Source organism: Lithobates pipiens, unplaced genomic scaffold (assembly GCF_037356315.1).
Source record: "Lithobates pipiens isolate NorthernLeopardFrog02 unplaced genomic scaffold, aLitPip1_a1.2 Scaffold_8, whole genome shotgun sequence".
In the NCBI taxonomy this organism is placed as follows: domain Eukaryota; kingdom Metazoa; phylum Chordata; class Amphibia; order Anura; family Ranidae; genus Lithobates; species Lithobates pipiens.
In genome coordinates this window covers 129,204,740-129,226,691 of record NW_027507903.1, presented here as the reverse complement: position 1 = coordinate 129,226,691, position 21,952 = coordinate 129,204,740, and the positions used below count along the sequence as shown (strand labels likewise).

At 46.3% G+C, this 21,952-nt stretch overlaps 1 protein-coding gene across 5 annotated transcripts in view; it reads left to right on the top strand.

Moving 5' to 3' along the window:
• Window positions 1-21,952, top strand: part of PPP6R2 (protein phosphatase 6 regulatory subunit 2) — a 232,444-nt gene that overhangs the window by 149,291 nt on the left and 61,201 nt on the right. For all 5 annotated transcript variants that reach the window (XM_077473575.1, XM_077473574.1, XM_077473576.1 and 2 more), the window contains one exon: window positions 20,106-20,290. In XM_077473575.1, the coding sequence (XP_077329701.1) occupies window positions 20,106-20,290 (185 nt within the window). The remainder of the gene's footprint in view (window positions 1-20,105; window positions 20,291-21,952) is intronic.

The following is a 21,952-nucleotide window of genomic DNA, read 5'->3' as shown; positions in this document are numbered from 1 at the left end:
CCGACCAGCACGGGAGTGCGCCGGTGGCGGCGTGCTCCCGATGGCAGGGCGGCATTGAAGATTGGACGTACATGTACGCCAATATGCCAGCCCGTGCCATTCTGTCGACGTACATCGTCGTGCGCTGGTCGGGAACCGGTTAAACATGCTTCCTCACTTGTGCCAGGGGAACCAGCCTCTAGGCAGTCTTGACGGCCTCAACCGTCAGGTTCAAGGGGAAGACCCCCAAGGGCAGCACCAGGATCAAAAGAGATCTTGGGGCAGAAAGCCCACAGAGCAGAATACTAAAGCCTCCTTATAAAGGGGCGCCCCCGCTCGCTTGGGTGGGGGAAAGGCTTCTACAATTTTCAAAGATCTGGCAGCAACAATGTCAAGACAGATGGGTGGCTTCTTCAGTTTCTCTAGGTTACAAACTAGAGTTCCGAGAACTTCTGTCTCCTGGTTTTCTAAGATCAAATGTTCCCAGGGATCCAGAGGAAAAAGTCTTTCTAGCTCTGGATCATCTATTATCCCAGCTGGTGAAATCAGAGTCTCTTAGAGGAACAGGGTACAGGTTTTTATTCAAACCTTTTCATGGTTCCAAAACCAAACAGAGAGGTAAGACCCATTCTAGATCTCAAAGATCTGAATCGGCACTTAAATATCCAATCCTTTCGCATGGAGACAATCCGATTGGTTGTTTCCATCCTGCAAGGAGGGGAGTTTTTGGCTTCAATCGATAGCAAGGATGCATATCTCCATGTGCCAATATTTCCCGCTCACCAGAAATTTCTATGCTTCGAAATAGAAAATCATAATTTCGACACAGCTCCTCTCTTGGCCATTGGGTTGTTACAGCACCTTTAGGAGAAGACTAGACGTGTTATGAAAAACACAGAACTTTAAGTTCTGCCCAAGGGACCGTCCCTTAGGTAACAACCCCCCCAGCCTGCCATGCAGCCTTCGTTTTATTTTGCCTAGTGTAGAAGGACCTGGGAACCCTGCGGGCCCATCGGTCCGGGTTTTTTTTTCTGCAGAAGCTTTGCTTTTTGCACAAGACTAAAGATCCTGTCATCGTCTATCAACAGCCGGCTGGGTGACAGGCTGGATACTCTTATCCTTGTAGTCTCCCCAGTCTTGCCAGCGAGCGTGTGCAGTCCAGAGCTACGCGCTGGGTCGGCCACGACTTACCTCGGCACCAGAGGTGGTCGGTGAGCTTTAATGCTCCGGGCTACTGATGTCTGCGGCACAGTGTGCCGTGGCCAGCAGCCACCCCGTACTGATCGGAGAGTGGGTCTGTGATGGAATGTCTCCCAGCTCTGCAGGACTGGTAAGTACAGCTCTCTGCCTCGGTGGGGCTGAGCAGCTGGGCATTCCCTGGGAGGTCGATTCAGGGTTCCCTCACCACTCCCTCTCTTCTCTCCCTCTCTTCTCTCCCTCTCTTCTCTCCCTCTCTTCTCTCCCTCTCTTCTCTCCCTCTCTTCTCTCCCTCTCTTCTCTCCCTCTCTTCTCTCCCTCTCTTCTCTCCCTCTCTTCTCTCCCTCTCTTCTCTCCCTCTCTTCTCTCCCTCTCTTCTCTCCCTCTCTTCTCTCCCTGTCTCTATCTTCCCTCCCCCTCCTGTGGGGGATGCTGCATGTGGCTGCTGAGCGGTGTGTCACATGTACATGCGGTGTGTCTCACCGGGGGGGGGGGGGGCTGAGCATACTGGCTGTGCCCTGATGTGTTTTTTCTCTCCCTGGGGGTGTCTGCTGAGGCTGTGTCTGTGATCCCTGCAGCGCTGTTCACCGCCGTTCTCTGTCACTGTCCCTCATGATATTTCAGTGTTCAGCGGCCATCATAAGTGAGGGCAAGGAGCAGCATGCTCTCTTGTAGCTTGGCAGCCATTTTCCCTGTGTTTTTGTCCTTTATACTGGATGCTCGGCGGACGTTTTCTTGAAGCCTGAGCACATTTTTTGGTTAGTCTCTAGGAGCAGCATGTTTTCCTTTAGTCCGGCGGCCATTTTTCCTGTGTTTTATGTCCTTATACTGGGTGCTCGGCTGCCATTTTCTTTGAGCCTGAACACGTTTTAGCTCGGTTTCAGCGGCATACGCAGCAGCTCTGGATGACACAGCATGATCTCCTATGCACCTGGGAGCTGACAAGGAACAAAGGCACTACTAGCTGGACAGCGCAGAACCAGTCAGGGTGGTGAGTCCTGCGGGAAAGAGTCCCTCAGCCAGCAGCAGTTAGGAGGGTGGGACCATCACTGTCCTAAGTCCCCATCAGGGGGCAGACAGGGTAGGGTCAGCATGGCTTCAAAAACTGTTTTTTCTTCCCCCGAAATCCAGGCAATTGCAACCAGTTCGCCTGCAGAATGTGCAGTGCCCCTGGATGCTTTGTCAGCGGTCCTCAATTCGTTCGTTGCCAAGATGGAGGCGGTGCATGGACGCAAAGGTGCTAAAAAGCAGCCCCTAGTCCCCCCGCCTCCCCCTCCTCTGAGGAGAGCTCTGACGCAGACTTGGGGCCCTGCTGAGGCTGGTAACCCCTGCTCTGTCGTTTCAGATGATGCCAACCAGGACCGTTCGGACGGTGAGGATGAGTCCGGGTCCTTGCAAAACACTTGTTGGCGCACTTATCACAGCTGTGCGTGGTATCCTGAAGATTCAGGAGCCAGCAGATCCCTATGCTGATGTAGCGGTCCCTTTTGGGTCCCGTAAGCCAGCCCGTTCACCTAAGATGTTCCCGTATCTGACTTATTTTGATAAGTTCATTTACAAGGAATGGGGTCGACCGCAACGGACCTTTTCAGTCCCCAAATACATGGCGGTACGTTAACTCTTTGAGAAGAGCCTTCTAAAAAAAAATGGTCGGCTCCTCTGGTCGTGGACCCCCCAGTAGCCAGGTTAAAGAAAGTAACGACAATCCCTGTAGAGGGGACTCCTGCATTTAAAGCAGAGCTCCACTGCCTAAATCGTTGTTTTGTTGATTTTTTTTTAAAATGCAATGACTCACTTGTCCCATTTTATAAGTCTTTACCATATCGATTTTAGCTATATAAATGAAGTTATATAGCATCTGTTCTGTGGTTTTCACCTTGCCTGTGGGCATGTGAAGCCCACAGGCATCCTCTTCTGGGATAAAGTGTCACTTTGGTCCCAGCATGCACTGCGCGCTGTTCTTCCGATCTCGCGCATGCGCAGTGACTTCAATTCGGACCGCAGACAACAGCTCAGGCCGCTGCACTGACAACTGGGAACTATGACGCAAGCTCCCAGGAGACCATGCGGATAGGGGATATTGCGAAATAGCCGCAATATCCCCGCCCATATCCGCACAGGAAGTCCAGCATGTCAGCAGAAAAAAAAAAGGTACTGTAAAAAAAAAAAAAATAGTATATGCATTTTAGATTATATGTTTAAATCGGGTGGAGCTACGCTTTAAGGACCCCATGGACAGGAAGGCCGAGGCAGTGGCTCGTTCCTTGTTTACGGTTGTGGGGTCAACCATGCGACCAGTACTGGCATCCGCACTTGTGTCACAGACACTGAGTGGGCAAAACTGTTGCACCACAAACTGGGAGAACAGGCTTCTCCTGTCTGCGTGAAACTAGCAGAACAATTAGTGCAAGGCCTTAAGTATGTTTGTGACGCGGCCCTGTTATCCGGGCTTTAGTGTCCGCAGTGATGCTGAGGTACCTGATTTGATTAAAATGCTGGTCTGCTGACCAGGCATCCAAAGAAGCCCTCAAGGATCTTCCCTTCCTTGGCGACCGGCTCTTTGGATTCTCTTTGGATGACATTATTAAAAATGCCACAGGTGGTAAGAGTATTCTACTCCCACAGGCCAGGAAGGCTAAGGAGCCACGCCGTAGGCAAGGGCCCTCATTTTCCACTCGCAGCTTTTTCGTCTGCCCGGAGCTTCGACCAAATGTCCCCAGCCCGACAGGATGACCTCTGAAGGACCAAAGCATCCCTGGAACTGCAATTTTAACAAGCCTGCGAGCAAAAGTGCTACCGCATGAAGGTTTGCCCCCATCCGCAACATGAGTGGGGGGTTGCCTCTGGGAGTTTGCAGCCCGGTGGACCTCTCGGCTGTCCGACCAATGGGTCTGCAATCTGATTTCCTCCGGCTACAAGATAAAGTTCCTCTCTTGGCCTCAAGACAGATTCTTCCCCTCCAGCATACCCGTACTCCCGGTATGCCGGGAGGCCCTCTTGGGGGCGGTAAGGGACCTGCTGAGTCGTGGTGTGATAGTACCTGTTCCGGAATCGGAATGTTTCTAGGGGTTCTACTCAAACCTGTTTGTAGTCCCCAAGAAGGAAGGGGTATGTCCAATCTTGGATCTAAAAGCCCTCAATTACTTTGTGAAAGTACAGAGGTTCAGAATGGAATCAGTTTTCTCAGTAGTCGCTGCACTCTATCAAGGGGACTCCCTGGCATCCTTAGACATCCAGGATGCATACCTGCACATACCCATATGCCTCCGGCATCAGAAGTTTCCGCAATTTGCAGTCAGGTAAGCCCACTACCAGTTTGTGGCTCTCCCTTTTGGTTTGGCATCAGCCCCGAGTCTTTACCAAGGTATTGGCTCCTGTTTTGGCGTTGCTACGGCAACGCAGGATCGCAATCGTGGGATACCTAGACGATCTCCTCCTGAGAGCATCTTCTGCCTCAGAGTTAAAGGAGGATGTGGCAATCACCATACAGACCCTGCAGGAATTTGGGTGGCTGGTGAACCTAAAAAAGTCAGTGATTGTACCGACTCAGCGTTTGGAGTACCTAGCCTTGCTGCTGGACTCCATGGATGCAAGAGTTTTTCTCCCTTCAGACAAGCTGCAGACTCTCAGAGCCGCTGCAAAACTGCTGATGAACCGCAAGTGGTCGTCGCTACGTTTCTGCATGCGAGTCCTGGAACTCATGGTGTCCTCCTTCGAGGCAGTACCGTATGCCCAGTTCCACACCTGCAGAAGGGGATTTTGACAAAATGGGACAAATCTCCATTGTCCCTGGATCAACGGATTCAGGTGAGCCAGTTATTCAGGGATTCCCTGATCTGGTGGCTGAGGTCCGGGAAATCGTTCCTACCTATGAAGTGGACCGTGATCACTCAGACGCCAGCCTATACGGCTGGGGTGGAGTGATGGGGGTCGAGTCAGCTCAGGGCCTCTGGTCGACAGAAGAATCCAAGTTGCAGATCAATCTGCTTGAATTGAGAGCGATCAGGCTGTGCCTCTCCACATGGTCGATGAGAATTCAGGGGCGTCCGATCAGAATCCAGTCAGACAACGCCACAGCTGTGGCATATGTCAATCACCAAGGGGGAACAAGAAGCTCAGCCGCCGCACATGAAGTCGCTCACATACTTCGGTGGGCAGAGCGTTGCGTACCAGCCCTGTCGGCCATTTACATCCCGGGAGTGGCGAACTGGCAGGCGGACTATCTGAGTTGCCAGATGTTGGACCCAGGAGAATGGACGTTGCATCCGGAGGTATTCAGGTTACTGTGCCTGAGGTGGGGCAAACCAGACATGGCTCTTCTGGCCTCCCGTCTCAATCGAAAGGTGCTAAGATCGTGTCCAGGACAAGAAAATGGAGAGATCCCCTAACGAGATCACAGTACCCCCCGGTACAGCGTGACTTTTAAGGCAGACCAAAATATGAGTAAAAAATATATTACAAATTTATTCACAAAAATTATACACAAAATCGTTTTACAGAACAGTATAAAAATCCATACATATATTAATGCGTGGAATCATACATATAAATATATAGTTTGCACAACATCAAAGGTTTCATATATAGTTTTATAATGCAATCTCCAAAACGCCTGACATGTTTCAGGAAAACATTCCCTTCTTCAGAGGCATATCTAAGGAGAACAAATAGCTGTAGTAATTTATTTGTAAATGAACAAAACTGAGAATAAATCTCATATCAAGAGTAAATAGGTGTGTGTGTGTGTGTGTGTGTGTGTGTGTGTGTGTGTGTGTGTGTGTGTGTGTATATATCAAAGATGTTATCTGCCAGAATTATTGATAGATCGCCCCACAGAGAAGCATGGCCAGAAAGTGCTAGGGACCCGCATCAAACCCGCACATAGGTCTTATATTATGTTGGGGGAACAGTCTCCACGTGTGAGGTCTATGCAGTTGAACAAGCACGTTCACATCACACATGGAGATTGTTTGTTTGTTCCCCCAACAGCATAATGTAAGACCTATGTGCGGGTTTGATGCGGGCCACCTATGGGTCCCTAGCACTTTCTGGCTGTGCATCTCCGTGGGGCGATCTATCAATAATTCTGGCAGATAACATCTTTGATATACATACATACATACATACATACATACATACATACATACATACATACACACATATATATATATATATATATATATATATATATATATATATATATATATATATACACACAACTATTTACTCTTGATATGAGATTTATTCTCAGTTGTTTTTGTTCATTTATAAATAAATGACTACAGCTTTTTGTTCTCCTTAGATATGCCTCGGAAGAAGGGAATGTTTTCCTGAAACAAGTCAGGTGTTTTGGAGTTCACATTATGAAACCATATATGAAACCTTATATGTATGATTCCACACATTGATATATGTATGGATTTTTATACTGTTCTGTAAAACTATTTTGTGTATCATTTTTGTGAATAAATTTGTAATATATTTTTTACTCCTATTTTGGTCTGCCTTAAAAGTCCCGCTTTTCCCGGGGGGGTACTGTGATCTCTTTGTTGGGGGATATTTCTATTTACACGTTTTGGGATGTTGGCGGCAATGCTATTGGAAAGTTTGATGCTTTTCTTTATGGTTCATCTCTTATATAAAAAGTGTCCAGGACAAGAGATCCGTGGACAGATGCGTCAGACCCGCTGGTGGCTCCGTGCGATCAGTACCAGCTGATCTACGCCCTTCCTCCACTGAAACTGTTACCACATCTGCTTCGCAGAGTGAAAGCCGAGGGGATCCTAGTAATACTGTGGTGGCAGACGCTCCCTGGCAACTACCGTTGTGGGAGGACCTTCTGTCTCAAGGTCCGATTCTCCATCCTGCTTTACTATTGCTGGCTTTAACGGCATGGCTATTGAGAGCCATGTGTTGAGGAACCGGAGTCTGTCAGACTCGGTGATCCCAACTATGTTAAGAGCACGGAAATCTTTTTCTGGGAAGATATATCATCGTACCTGGAAGGCCTACATCTCCATGTGTGAGGAGAAAGGATGGCATCCGTGCTCCTTTTCTATATCCAGGATCCTGCTGTTTCTTCAGCAAGGAGTAGACCAGAAATTGGCGTTCAGCACCATTAAGGGGCAAATTTCAGCCTTGGCTGTCTTTTTTTCAGCGACCCTTGGCATCTCACTCACTAGTGAGTACCTTTGTTCAGGGGGTACGACATGTAGTCCCTCCGGTGCGTCCACCATTACCCCCATGGGATTTGAACCTGGTGTTATCGGTGCTTCAAAAACCGCCGTTTGAAAATATCAGGGAGATTCTCCTGTTGACTCTTTACCAGAAAGTGGTTTTTCTAGTGGCCATCACATCGGCCAGGACGGTTTCGGGACTGGCGGCCTTGTCTTGCAAGTCGCCCTATCTGGTTATCCACAAGCATAAGGGGGTGTTGCGTCCAACCGTCTTTTCTACCAAAAGTGGTCTCGGCTTTTCATATCAATGAGGACATTGTATTACCATCTCTGTGTCCTAAGCCGAAGCACCCTAAGGAGATGGTCCTTCACACTCTGGACATGGTTCGGGCTCTGAAGGTGTATTTGTTTGCCACTGCTCCCTTTTGGAAGTCACTCGCTGTTTGTTTCGGTGGTTGGTCCCAAGAAAGGCATGGCAGTCACGTCGGCCACCATTTCCAGGTGGATCAGACAGATTGTAGTACAAGCCTACGCCTTGAAGGGGCAGGTGCCCCCTTTCCGGTCACGGCCCACTCCACAAGAGCAATTGGAAAATCTTGGGCCTTCCAACACCAAACGTCTGTCGCTCAGGTGTGTAAAGTGGCGAGCTGGTAGTCTGTCCATACGTTAACCAAGTTCTACACGATAGGCATCAGTGCATCGGCTGATGCCTGTTTTGGCCGCAAAGTTTTTCAGGCGGCCGTATAGTTGCAATTGAATATGCAATATATTTCCTTTTTTCCTGGTTTTTCGATAAAAACACAGTAAACACTGTTAAGTTAATGCGCTGTTGCATTACATTCCGCAGTTTTTTGTGCGGTTGTGGGTAGTCACTGCTGTTGAGGGTACCCTAGTTTTGTGGTGGATTTCTCCATGCACTGTTGTTTTTTTGTGGGTAAAGTTTCACTAGTTCCCACTTGCCTTGGTGGATGAAGTTTTTATGCTGTTTTCCCACCCCTCGTTTGGCACTGCTTGGGGATGTCCCAATAGTTGAGAGGAGCTGTGTTGGTCGGTGAATATAGAAAAAAAATAGGATTTTTTTTACTAACCATAAAATCCTTTTCTCTGTAATTCACCGACCGACACAGCACCCACCCCTCCTTTTTCTCTTTGATATACTGCTTGTTGACGTACTAATGACTGCATGGCAGGGTGGAGGGTTGTTGCCAAAGGGACCGCCCCCCTGGGCAGAACTAAGAGTTCTGAGTGTTGTATTACAACTAATGCCTAGTATCTCCTAGTAATGGGGCATAACAACCCAATGGTTATGAGAGGAGCTGTGTCGGTCGGTGAATTACAGAGAAAAGGATTTCACGGTGAGTACAAAAAAATCCTATCTTTGTGTCCTCATCCTGAATTCCTGCCAAAAGTGGTGATAGGTTTTCATTTAAACCAGGATATAATTCTTCCTCCTTTTTTCCCAGAGCCTCAATCTAGGGAAGAGAAGGCACTACATTCCCTTGATGTAGTAAGAGCAATCAGAGTCTATTTAAAGGCGACTGCTCAGGTTCACAAAACAGATTTATTGTTTGTACTGCCGGAAGGTCCAAAAAGGGGACAGGCAGCATCAAAATGTACTATTTCCAAATGGATTTGTCAAGTGATTGTTCAAGCTTACGGCTTAAAGAAGAAAATTCCTCCTTTTCATGTTAAAGCACACTCAACCAGGGCGATCAGGGCCTCTTGGGCGGTGCATCATCAGGCCTCTATGGCTCAGATCTGTAAGACCACAACTTGGTCTTCAGTTCATACATTTTCCAGATTTTATCAAATCGATGTTAAAGCGGAGGTCCACCCTAAAGTGGACCTTCCGCTCATTGGAATCCTCCCCCCCCTCCGCCGCCACAATTGGCACCTTTCAGGGGGGAGGGGTTGCAGGTACCTGTACAGTACAGGTATCTGCACCCACTTCTGGCGTAGATTCTGCAGAAGGTACGCCCCTTTCTGCAGAATCTACGCCCCTTTCCGAAGTCCCCCGCTGCCTGCTGTGAAACACACGGATCCCAGAGACAGCGGGGACCATCCTTATTGCGCAGCGCCACTCGCGCATGCGCAGTAGGGAACCGGGAAATGAAGCCGAAAGGCTCCACTTCCTGATTCCCATACCCAAGATGGCGGCGGCAGCACCCGAGAGACTATCGAGAGATCGGCTTCAGGTGCCGACATCACGGGCGCGCTGGGCGGGTAAGTGTCATTATTTTAAAAGTCAGCAGCTGCAGTATTTGTAGCTGCTGGCTTTTAAAAAAAAAAAAGATGGACTCCCGCTTTAAAGCGGGATTGCACTGTGGAAAAAAATATTAAAAGCCAGCAGCTACAAATACTGCAGCTGCTGACTTTTAATAAATGGACACTCACCTGTCCCGGGGTCCAGCGATGTTGGCAGCCGAGGCAGATCGATCGCTCGGCTCTCGGCTGCTGCCGTCACCATTCTAGGTGAGGGAATCAGGAAGTGAAGCGCTGCGGCTTCACTTCCCGGTTCCCTACTGCGCATGCGCGAGTCACGCAGCGCAATAGGAATTGTCCGCGCTGTCTCTTGGACCCGTGTGTGTCCCAGCAGACAGCGCGCAGGGACAGGAAGAGGCGTAGACTCCCGTGGGAGTCTATGCCCTGAAGTGGGTGTAAATACCTGTCTTTGACAGGTATCTGCACCACCCTCCCCCCTGAAAGGTGCCAATTGTGACACCGGAGGGGGGGAGAGTTCCGATGAGCGGAAGCTCCACTTTAGGGTGGAACCCCGCTTTAAAGGTCATGAGGATATTGCCTTTGGGCATAGTGTACTGCAGGCTGCAGTATGAGTCCTCTAGCCTCTTTTTTTGCCCTACTTTTTTGCTGTCTCCCTCCCTCCAGTTGCCATTGCTATGGGACATCCCACATAGTAACTACTATGGCTCTGTGTCCCCTGATGTATGAAAAGAAAACAGGATTTTTAAAACAGCTTACCTGTAAAATCCTTTTCTTTGTACATCAGTGTACACAGAGGTCCCTCCCTTCTTGGTATACACTTGTATTGCTTGGCTACAAAACTGAGGACTCCCAGTAGTGGGAGGGGTTATATAGGGAGTGCACTTCTGGTCTTAGGGTGTGCCAGTGTCCATCACCTATTGGTGGCCTATAAACCTAGCTACTATGGCTCTGTGGCCCCTGCTGTACATCAAAGAAAAGGATTTTACAGGTAAGCAATTTTAAAAATCCTGTTTTTTTTTTTTTTTTTTTTAAACGGGGGCCCTACAAAAAAAATGGTGGGTGTTGCAATTTTTATTTTTTCCACACTATTTGTGCAGCGATTTTATTTTTATTTTTTTTCCCCCCAAACACATTGTTTTCCAGGGGGAAAAAACACTTTTTTGATTTTTTATTTTAATGCACAAAAAGAGCTGTTATCTCTTCCTGTAATTTTTAGGAAGGATCCACTTCTTTCTGACACTTTGTACAGAGCCAATTGGAATAAGTATACTGACACTTTTTTTAACCCCACCGTCTGCCCTTTACGGGAAACTAAGTACTGCCCCATCCTCTGGTTGTTAAAGTCCACCCCTTCCATATTAAAGTTGTAGTCATGGACACAGAGGGGCTTTTCAACAACACCAGTCGCTGTTGCAGTTTGGACTGCTGTATCTGCGTGAATAAAAGTCAGAACAAAAACGTTTGTTTGTCCTTCCACCTCACTACAAGCAATTCATTACACCTCTAGCAGGCTCTCTCCCTCTGTCTAATTGAGCCATTTACAAGCCGCTGGGGGAAGACACGATTAGATGGTGCCACTTTCGCCATTTCCAAATTCAAAGAGGTGTCTTAGAAAGTGGCACGGTTGTGTTAAATTTGTCATATAAATTGTACCTCTTTCCAAAGAAGGGTGACACCTAGTCCCAATTTTGCTGCTGTTCCCTACATAGTCTGGGCAGTTGGGGGGGTTCTACGCTGCTATCTTTTCCCTCTTAAATCAGGAAACTCCATGTATAGCCTGTTCCCCCGTCACAGAGCTTATACATTTTGACCCCATATCTGGCACTCTTGCTGGGGAGAAACAGTTTGAAAACAAGGTTGCCAGAAAACTTAGTCAGGGACTCATCTATGCAGACATCTTGGTGGGGGATATACAAGGCTGCAAATTTTTGGTTGAAGTGGTTTACGAGAGGCCGAATTTTGTGTAGCCGATCATATTCAGGGTCACCCCGAGGATGACAGAGTTCATAGTCGTTGAAGTGAATAAACCATAATATTTGCTCGTATCTAGTCCTGACCATGGCAGCAGGGAACACGGGCATCTGATGAATTGGGTCAGTGGACCAATATGGCTACAACTCTCTTTTTAGTAATGCCCATGTTGAGGGATAGGCCCAGAAAGGTCCTAACTTTGGGAACCTTGATGGGTTTCCATGCAAAGTGTCTGGCAAGGGTCAAACTTTGCGACGATTAATTAGCATATAATCTGCTTTTGTCCACAATAGACCTGTACAGATCTTCCATGAAAAAACGCAAAAAAAAACACAAGGGGTGTTAAATCTGCTGTTTCCACCTGAATTCCAGGTTGGCCAGTGAATTGGGAAGTACTGGAACTGCAGAAGTGGTGGGCTGCCAATCTGGGGTTTGCAAGGGCACTGTGGGCTCTACGGTCCTGTTTGATTTCTTGGTGGCTTTGGGGCACTACTTGTGCTAGCCACCGCTCCAGCTTGAACTGGACTTATGGGACTCGCCACGTCACCAAGTGTTACTGCAGTGTTGGTTCGTGTACAACCAGGATGTGCTAGACCACTGGTGCTCGCCAGTTCACCAGAAGGTAGAGCGGCACTCTGCTGCATATGAGAATCATGAGATTGTAGCACCTCAGAACAGAAGATCGAGTTCAGGTACGCCTGACCTTAGAAGGGACCCTCTACTATGTCGTCAGAGCTATCTTTCAGGGTGCCACTGCTCTACAGGTTCGACTACTGAGCCTGAATCTGACAGTAAAGACACCCCATTGCTCTCATCCGCACTAGTGTACCTTTCGTTTGACATTTTGACCAATAAATTTACAGGTACCTAGTGTGACTAGGTAAAAAAGCACTTGGTTGTCAAGGACTGTTTGAACCGCTACAAAAAAAATTAACTGCTAGTGCTAGCAGAGATCAGGCCTGACTTTACTAACAATGCCGTGTGCTGTGTATTGGAAGTGACCATGATCTACTGATACTGCACTTGTTTGGGGAGGGCGGAGGGGTGATCCTGCTCACACTGCGTTTTTGGGAACACTATACTATTGGGGACCGCTAGTATAGTTCTGATCGGATCAAAGATATTGATCCGTTCAGACTATGCTAGTAATGGAGATGTAATGTGTGTTACTGGCAATCAAAGGTTTAAAATGTATTGGTGAATATGTGGCGGGCAGTCTGACGCTTTCTGGGATTGACTCTAACTGGCATCACCCCTGACACTAATACAGTGATCAGAAAAAAGACCTGTACACTGTACTAATGACACTGTGACAGGGAGTGAAAAGGTTAACTGTGGGTGATCAGGGGGTTAAAACTTTATTAGGTTCAAGGTATCCGCCATCTATTCCCCAACTCTATCACAAGTGACACCAATACAGTGATCAGTAAAAAAAAAAAAAAACTGTACACTGTACTTGGTAACACTGAGGCATTTTCCAGGTGCTTTTAGGCTAAAAATAGTGCCCGTTAAAGCTCCTAAAAAAACGCCTCTCCTGCAAGCAGTATGTTTTGAGCAGTGTATGCACCGCTCATGCCCATTAAAATGAATGGGCACCACTGCCAAAGTGCCTGCGAAGCGCGTCAGCAGCGCCACTACATGGGCACATTTAACCCCACATTTAACCCTTTATTCGGCCGTTAGAAGGGTTTAAAGCACCCCGCTACTGGCCGAATAGTGCCGCTAAAAGTAACAGCATTTTACCATCAACGCCCGCCCCAGTGTGAAAGCAGCCTTAAAGTGGCTGTAAACCTAGTTGCACAACTTTTATCTACAGGTAAGCCCATAAATAAGGCTTACCTGTAGGTACTGAAAATATCTCCTAAACCTGCACGATTTAGGAGATTTTTACCATATACGCTTGCACCGACGTCATTGGCGTATGCACACTGAAGAAAGTTTGTTTCTAAAGGGCCCGTGCCATGACTGGCGGCTCCCGTGTGCTTGAGTGATGAGCTGGAGTCCATGGCCATGGAAGGAAGAGGGGTGAAGATGGATGTGGCCACCAGTGGGGATATTACGGGCTTCGTTTGCAGGTAAGTGCGATGCAGACTAGCCCATTATGCTTTTAGGGGGGAAAAATAGGAAGTAAAACCCTCCACTTTAACTGGGGGACAATCAGGGGGGTTAGATGTGCCTAACTGTGTGTTGTGGTGTCAGTGTACTACTTTACTTGCTGTCTGCTGCTCTCTCCTCTCAGGCTGGAACTGGAAAGGGCTCCAGCAGAGGAGATTGCATAATTTCATGTGCCTGTGCTTACATTACACAGGCACAGGGTGTTTTGCCATTTGTCAGAACTGATCAGCAGGTCCAGGCTATAAATCATCGACCTGGACCTGATGACTGATCAGTTCTGAATCAAATCCAATCACTGCATGTCAAGCACAGGTACGCGATTTCGCACAGCCGGGCTGCCATCTGTGCGAACAATAAAAATGTCTGGTTCACATCATAACGTACAGTTGGAACTTACTTTAACTATATCTTAACTATAATTTAACCACTAGGCGCCCGCGCTATAGCTGAAAGACGACCACAGCATGGACACCAATTGCCGGGAGGCCGTCCCTGGATGTCCTCCTGTTTACTTCTGCAATGCGCGCTCCCTCGAGCGCGCATCTGAGAAATTCTGTGCTGGCTGTGTCCCTTGGACACAGCCAGTGACAGATCGGTGTAAATGGCCAATCACAGCGGCCGTTTACAGCGCGATCGGAGCTTCCAATGAGAGATGATCTCATATGTAAACATATATGAGATCATCTCTCATCATACAGACAGCGTGTGAGGAGGGAGAGACAAACGGCTGCAGAGGTGAGTGTGAAAAAAAAGGAAAATAAAGTGCCCACAGTACATGTCATTGCCATCTGTCCTAGTGCCACCTGTCCCCAGTTCCACGTATAAGTGCCATCTGTCATCAGTGCCACATCAGGGTCACGTGTCATTGGTGCCATCTGTCATCAGTGTCACGTGTCATTGGTGACATCAGTGTCATCAGTGTTGCGTGTCATTGTCCTGGTGCTCCAGGGCCTTCAAAAGTGTAATAGGTAGTCAACAAGTTAGATATGTAATTTATGCTCCTAGATCACCTGATGGTGCTCCCTGCATGTTGGGCCTCTCTAAGTGGCTAGGCTGTGGAAAAGTCCCACGCATGTGGTATCGTAATACTCAGGAGGAGTAGAAGAATGTATTTTGGGGGTGTCATTTGTGGTTTACACATGCCATGTGAGAGAAATAACCTATTACAATGACAATTTTGTGGGGACAAATCTTAATTTTGCAAAGAATTGTGGGAAAAAATGACATCAAAAAGCTCACCATGCCTCTTACTAAATACCTTGGAATGTCTACTTTCAAAAAAGGGGTCATTTGGAGGGTATTTGTACTTTCCTGGCTTGTTCGGGCCGCAAGAAATGACATAAGCCACCAGTACATCAGGCGTGATCAATTTTTTATGATTTGCACCACAGCTTGTAGACTCTCTAACTTTCACAAAGACCAAATAATATCCACTAATTTGGGTTATTTTTACCAAAGATATGTAGCAGTATAAATTGTGGCCAAAATTTATGAAGAAAGATGTGTTTTTACTGCACTGCACTGTTTTGGATCTAATGCTAGGGGTGAGCCCATGGTGTCATGCAGAAATGTCACAACGTGCTTCCATAAACCCTGTATCTTGGGACAAGCCAGATCAGATGAAAAAAAGTGCCTGCCTCCAGTCCACACAGCAGACATGTTGTGGATTGAGTGCGTTTGTATCTTGCCACTCTAAGGGGTGTGAGGTATGCCATATGCAGAATATAGAGCTGTGATAGTTTGGGAGAAACTGCCTTGCAGTTATTGAGCCCACTTCTCTCTCCCACCTGGGTTTCAGATCATATGCTATTTTGGTAGAGATTGGGGTGGATAGCATATTGTAAAATGCCGAGATTAGTTTGTGAGGATCTCTGTTCTTGATCACTGCCATAATGACATTAGGGGTAGAGTATGGCACTGATTCTGGAAATTGAGATGTAGAAATCTAAAGAACATTCGGTTTTGGATTAGAAATTCGTCTGAGTGAGTCAAAGGTTTTAAGGCATCCATCTTTTAGTATGTGGTGAAAATAAAACACTCCCTGCCTGGACCATACACTTGTGTCCTGTATTTTGGTGAACTCTGGTAAGTTTTTGTTATGCCATAGCGGTGTGTAGTCATTGTATCATGGAATGTCAAGTTTAGAGGAGGCTAAGTCCCATATTTTCCTATATTGATATAATGTGGTGTGCCTATTTTCCCCTTGTTCCAACCCTTGTGAGCCCAATCCTATCACACATATTGGGTCTTTGGTGTGTTGTGCCCACTTTGGACATAGGAGAGCGAGGAATCTCTCTCGCCATCCATCTTATTTATGTGGAATAGCTGTGGCAACTGTGATGCAATGTAGTATAAATTGAAGTTGGGGAGAGCAGTGTCTCCCAGTTCAGTTGGATTCTTAAGAGTTTGCCACGCTAATTTGTGTCTGTTGGCTCCCCACACAAAAGGCTTTAAAAAGGCCTCCAGAGATTTTAAATATTTCAGGGGGAGGTATATTGGGGTATGCCATAGTACATAAAGTATCTTAAGAAGTAGGACCATTTTAATTAATCTTATGCGACCCCAGTTCCCCAGTGGGAGCCAAGACCAGATCCTTACTTTTGTTTTAACCAAGGAGAGAAAAGGTTCTATGTTTAGGGAAATGTAATCCGCAGCGGATCTAGATATATGTATCCCTAAGTATTTGATGACATTAACTCATTGTAATGGTAGACTGGCTTGGGATTCCGGGGGTGGGAAGCTGTCAATTAGCAGGATTTGAGATTTGTCCCAGTTCATTTTCAACCCCGAGAATATTTCAAATTGTTTGATCGTGTGGAGTGCAGTTTGCAGAGATGGGCCTGAATCATCCAGGTATAGTAATGTCATCTGCATACATACAAATTTTTTCAATTAGGGCGCCCATTCTCAGTTCTCTAATCTCCAGATTTGCTCTGATGGATATCGCAAGGGATTTTGTCCCTAGGGCGTATAGCAGCAGGGATAGAGGGCAGCCCTGTCTTGTGCCTCTACTGAGGTCAAACATTCGAGACTGCCACCCATTAGCCATCACCTTGCCCGTTGGTGCCTGATACAGTAATTGGACCCACTTAATGTATTTGAGACCGAAACCATAGCCCTCCAAGCATCTCCAGAGATATCTCCACTCCACCGAGTCGAAAGCTTTTGCTGTGTCTAGTCACTACTACTCGTGATCTAACCCCTTCATGTGTGGCTTGTATATTTATATAGGGTTTCCTAAGGTTAAATGAGGTGTTCTGACCAGGTATGAAGCCTGCTTGGTCCATGTGAATTAATGATAGGATGACCTGATTAAGCCTAAGGGACAAAACTTTGGCTAGTATTTTGATGTCAACCTGTAACAGGGATATGGGGCAGTAAGACTCTGGGTTTCCTGGGTCTTTCCCTGGTTTAGGAATCAGAACTATTGTTGCCTCTGTCATGGATGGGGGTAGAACTCGGGACTCAAAGAGATGATTGTATAAAGCTAGTAATTTAGGGATGAGTGTGTCGCTATATTGGGAATAGAATTCAATTGGGAGTCCGTCCGATCCTGGGGATTTAGACCTGTCAAAACTAGCTATGGCTGTCCTGATTTCGTCCATAGTAAGAGGTGCCTCCAAGAGGTCGATTTGTTCTTTGGCCAGCTGCGGAAGAGCGATGCCCTCAAAAAAGAGGGACATTGATTCTGTCTCAGTGGGAGCTGTTGTTTTGTATAAGTCAGCAGTCTCTGAACATGGAAGTTACTGTAGTTTGGGTCTGTGATTTGTTATCCTCCGGGGCCATGTAATGTAATTACCACCGGGATCTATCTTCACTATGCACAATAACAGTATGCCAATAACTTGCCTGTTTCTCCCCATGTTCAAACATTTTCTGCTTAGAAAAGAAGAGTGTTTGTCTTGCTTTTTGAAATTGGAGTTGAGTGGCTCCTCTAGTTTGCAGTTTGAGTATGTTGGCCTTTGCAGGAGTCGGAGCGGTGGCAAAATCTCACTCAGAGGCGGACAAATCCGCCATCGCCTTACCGAGGGCAATAGCAGAATCTGCCTTAATCTTAATGCCTGTAGTTAACATTGCGCGAGCAAATAACTTAAATGTGTCCCATACTGCACAGGGTGATGCTGAGTTATAATTTTCCGTAAAGTACAGTTTAAATTTGTTCTCAAGCTCATCATCTTCCGGTAGGTGTGAGAGCCAGAATGGGTTTAAACGCCAAGTTCTTGGTGGTTTATCAATTGGGATGCTCAGAGTTATCCAGTAGGGACTGTGGTCTGAAAGTGTCCTGGGGCAGAATGCGGCCTCCAGCAGTTGTGGTGTTAGACTATGGGATATGAGTATGAAATATTTAGGGGACATAGAGTTATGTGTGGATGAAAAACAAGAATATGACTGTGTGTGTGTGGGAATTTGTGGTGCCACGTGTTAAATGAAAGGTGGAAATGGGCTTAGAAAGTTTGGTTTTAGTAGGTGTGTTCAAGGTGGGTGAAGCCAATTGTAGCCTGTCCAGGGTTGCCTTTTTCCCCAAACACATTTAAATATACTTTAAAAAAAAGTTGATTTATTTTTATGCTGCAAATGTAGAATATGGCAGAGGGCTTCCGGTCCTGAGAAGTCCCTGCAGTTCATCTGCACATGTGTGGCTTTCCTGTACATTTGCGTTCATGATTCCTCTTAATTGTCTGAGCGTTGTCAGAGCTATGTAAATGGCATAGTTTATGTAGGACAGACTGGCAGGACCACACAAAAGGACATCCTGCTTCAAAATCCAGGTGGAGAAGACTGCTCCTCTCGAGCTTACAACAAGCTAAAACACTAAGGTGGTATGGGATTTTACTCTGTCTACAGATAGGGTTTGTGGCTTTTCCTGAGTCTCGGTGCACAAACTGAGGATTCAGATCAAAAAAGAAAAAAGCTGAGACTTTATATGAGGCATGCACCCCGGGAAATAACACAATAACAATGAAAATTGCAAGGAACCTAAAATAATAGAACTAAAAACCTAACATGAAAGCATTATATGACCTCAATTGACATTCAATGGTTCAATTGTATATAAAATATAAAAATATCATATTTCATACTGTAAATACTGTAAAAATACAAATTCATTTTAAGGCATGTCTCCATAAGAAATAACTATATCCCTGGTTGATCGGTAAAATCCAATTGTTATATAAGATAATGCAATTATAATAATAAGGGGGCAACTGTTGGCTCATAATCCCATAATATAATATAATTCTTACTGTAAACATTATAGATGACCAAATTCATTGAAGCATGTCTCCATGATAAATGGATGTAGCCCTGATTAGTTGGGACAATCCAATTGGTATGTAAGGTAGTTAATGGCGGTTATGTAATATAAGCGAAAAGGGCATCTATTGGCTCGACGCGTGTCGTGGCGACTTCCACTCTTCAGGAGCATGTATGAGGTAGGCGTCTATAAATATTAAAACGTATATAATAAAAGAGAAATTGTATACTAGGTCTATGTGGAGGGGGAACAAAAAACAGATTTCCCAGAACTACTTACAAATATTCCTATGAGTTTGGGCATAGGCATGGAGGCCGACCGAAGAAACATCAGCCCCAGGGAGCTGAGGTGGACTAACCCAGATATACAGCGATGGAAGTCCAGTAGGAGACTCTAGTCCCCAGGGATGTACCCCCATGAATTTCAAAACTGGTGTGATCCACGTAGTAGCCATCTATAAAAAGAGGGGCTATGTGTTAAAATATAAATAGAACATGGAAATATATAATAGGTGTCTAATAGGAAAAGTGTACTAATGCAGGTACCGAACAGGGAGGTGAAGAATGTAGGATAAGTGCAGAGTAGTAGGGAATGACAGTGTGACACAAAAAAGGTTTAGGGGGAGCCAGAATGATTATCTAGAAAAAGGGTGTGGACAAAGATGGTCTGGAGGTGCACAGAGGCCATGGGGGTTAACAACCAAGTGGGGGCTAGGAATCGGCTGGAGGGAGTATAAATACTCTAATGTGGTCGTGGGTATCCACTAACACACTGGCAGCCAATGGGAGGAGACGGCGCCAAACAGTTGAGCAGCAACAGCTCATGTTCTGAGGATTCAGATCAGTTGGTCTCTGCTTCTGTTGGGGACTCTGATGTGAAGATAGGGACGTCTAATGTTAGAGGCATCTGGTGTGATGGGGGTTCATAAATTTTTATTTGTAAAACTGACTTTTTTTTTGTCAGCCACAACAAATTATCATTTCAGAGCGTGCACATCAAATGCAGTCTGCAGTAACGGCTCCATTTTTTTTCTCTCCTCAAAGGTTCCCTTTATTAACCCTTGTTTGTGTTAAAATGTAGCACAAAGTAACAGAATTTGTTGGTGCCAGAATAAAATTTTAAGAAATGGTATTAAAAGTAAAAAGTTGCACTAATGAGAAAATTAAAACCCTGTTTTTAATTCAAAGCTGCAGGTTTGGGGTGTCATCTTCAGAAGATTCTTCCCGCAGTGACTTAGAAAATGGAGAGCCCGGAGCCAGCCCTGGATCTGATGAGGAGGAGGAGACAGAAGGCCGTACCGTAGAGACATCACCACCTCTTAGCCCAATTCGTAGCAACTCACCTACACAAAAAGATTGTTCCACTACAGAAGGTAACAAAATAAAAACATAAAAGCAACTTTTGTCTAGTAAGGTAAAATTTTTGTTTTAAATGATGCATTCATAGAAGTTCAATATCTGTCAAAGGAGATCTGTGGGATTGGGAAATTAAACATCTATACTTATATGGCTGCAGCATCAGTCCAATGGTGCAGCTTTCCCATGTCGGCTATAAGACCGAGAGCTTAGCGAGCACATGACCGCTGATCACTCAGTTCTTGGTTGTCACTGAACAGTAAGAGTGGTGACTGTCAGTCACCGGCTTTCTGCTCTGCCCCTCCAGTGCTCACTGCAATGCACGGCTATGGTGGAGGCAGGAGCAGCTGGCTTAAGCTGTCAACAGCATGCTGAGAAGCTGAGCCAGCTGCTGGGATCCCTACAGAGCCTGGACAGACTCTGTGACATCAGTGGACAGCAGGCTTTGGATCAGAAAAATGCACCTGTGACCCAAAAGAGAAGTATCGGAAAAAAAATCTTGCCATAAAGTTTTGAAAGCATATTGTTCACGCCAAGCTTCTTGTCTGAGTGAACAACAGATTTTCTTATTATACAATAATAATCTTGGGCAGTGCAGACATTATCAGGGGGTTTAGGAACATCCCACTCCTGTCTTATATCCTCTCTCCCCATTGCTTTGCTACAAAACAGAAGCCTAGTGGGAGGGGTTTTCTTGGTTGACTGACACTACTTGCCAATGTCCAATTTCTCTTGTAAAAGTATATATTTTGGGGGCATGGCCACAATGGCGAACTCAGCAGAAATTTAATTCTGTCTAGCCTGGGAGTGCACATGGCAGTGGACCTGTGGACCTTTTTCAACATGGCCTTTCAGAAGGATGAGTGCAGCTTTCCCATTGCCTGGTCTGACAGATGTTACTTGTCAGGTGAACTTGACTAATAGGAATGATTTGGTTCTGTTGAATGTGAGTTTAATTCGCTAAGATTTGGATAAAATCTGCTCTCTGCCGTGGAACAGCGCATCAGCCATGTTGAAGACACCAACACTGAGCACACTACCTCCTCCGCACCTTACAAATTAAGCTGCGGGCCCTGGAGTATAAGGCTGAGGATGCAGAAAACCGAAACGGGAGAAATAATCACTGAATAGTGGTGCTGGCTGATGGTGTGAAGGGAAAGTACCCAAGTAAATTTGTGGAGGAACTCCTGCATTCTTTGTTGCCTGCTGCCCAATTCTCTCCCTATTTCACTGTGGAGAGAACATATTGTGTGCCACTTGCACCTGGGCCAGTAGGCTCGCCACCCTGTTCTTTTATCCTATGTTTACTGAATTCTTAAGCTCAGGATAAGGTGTTTAGAACTGTGCATGTCGCTGGAGACAAACCCTATCAGAATGGCAAGCTGCTCCGGTTTCCTGACTACTCTGCAGAAACCCAGAAGCTGCAGAGAGCCTTCGACCAGATGAAGGCATCCATGAAGGCTAGAGGTATTAAATATGGTGTTCTGTTCCCTGCAGGTGGAGAATTGACAAGCTGTCCGGTTCTTTCCTTTCTCTTCTTGATGCTGCAGCCTGGTTGGAGTCCCCTCCACCACACAGATGGAAAAATGGCTACTCTCCCTGATATCTTGTATGTTGAAACAAGCTGCTCCTTTTTGACCGTCTACTGACTGCCATATCTTTTGTCCTGCTCTCTTTTC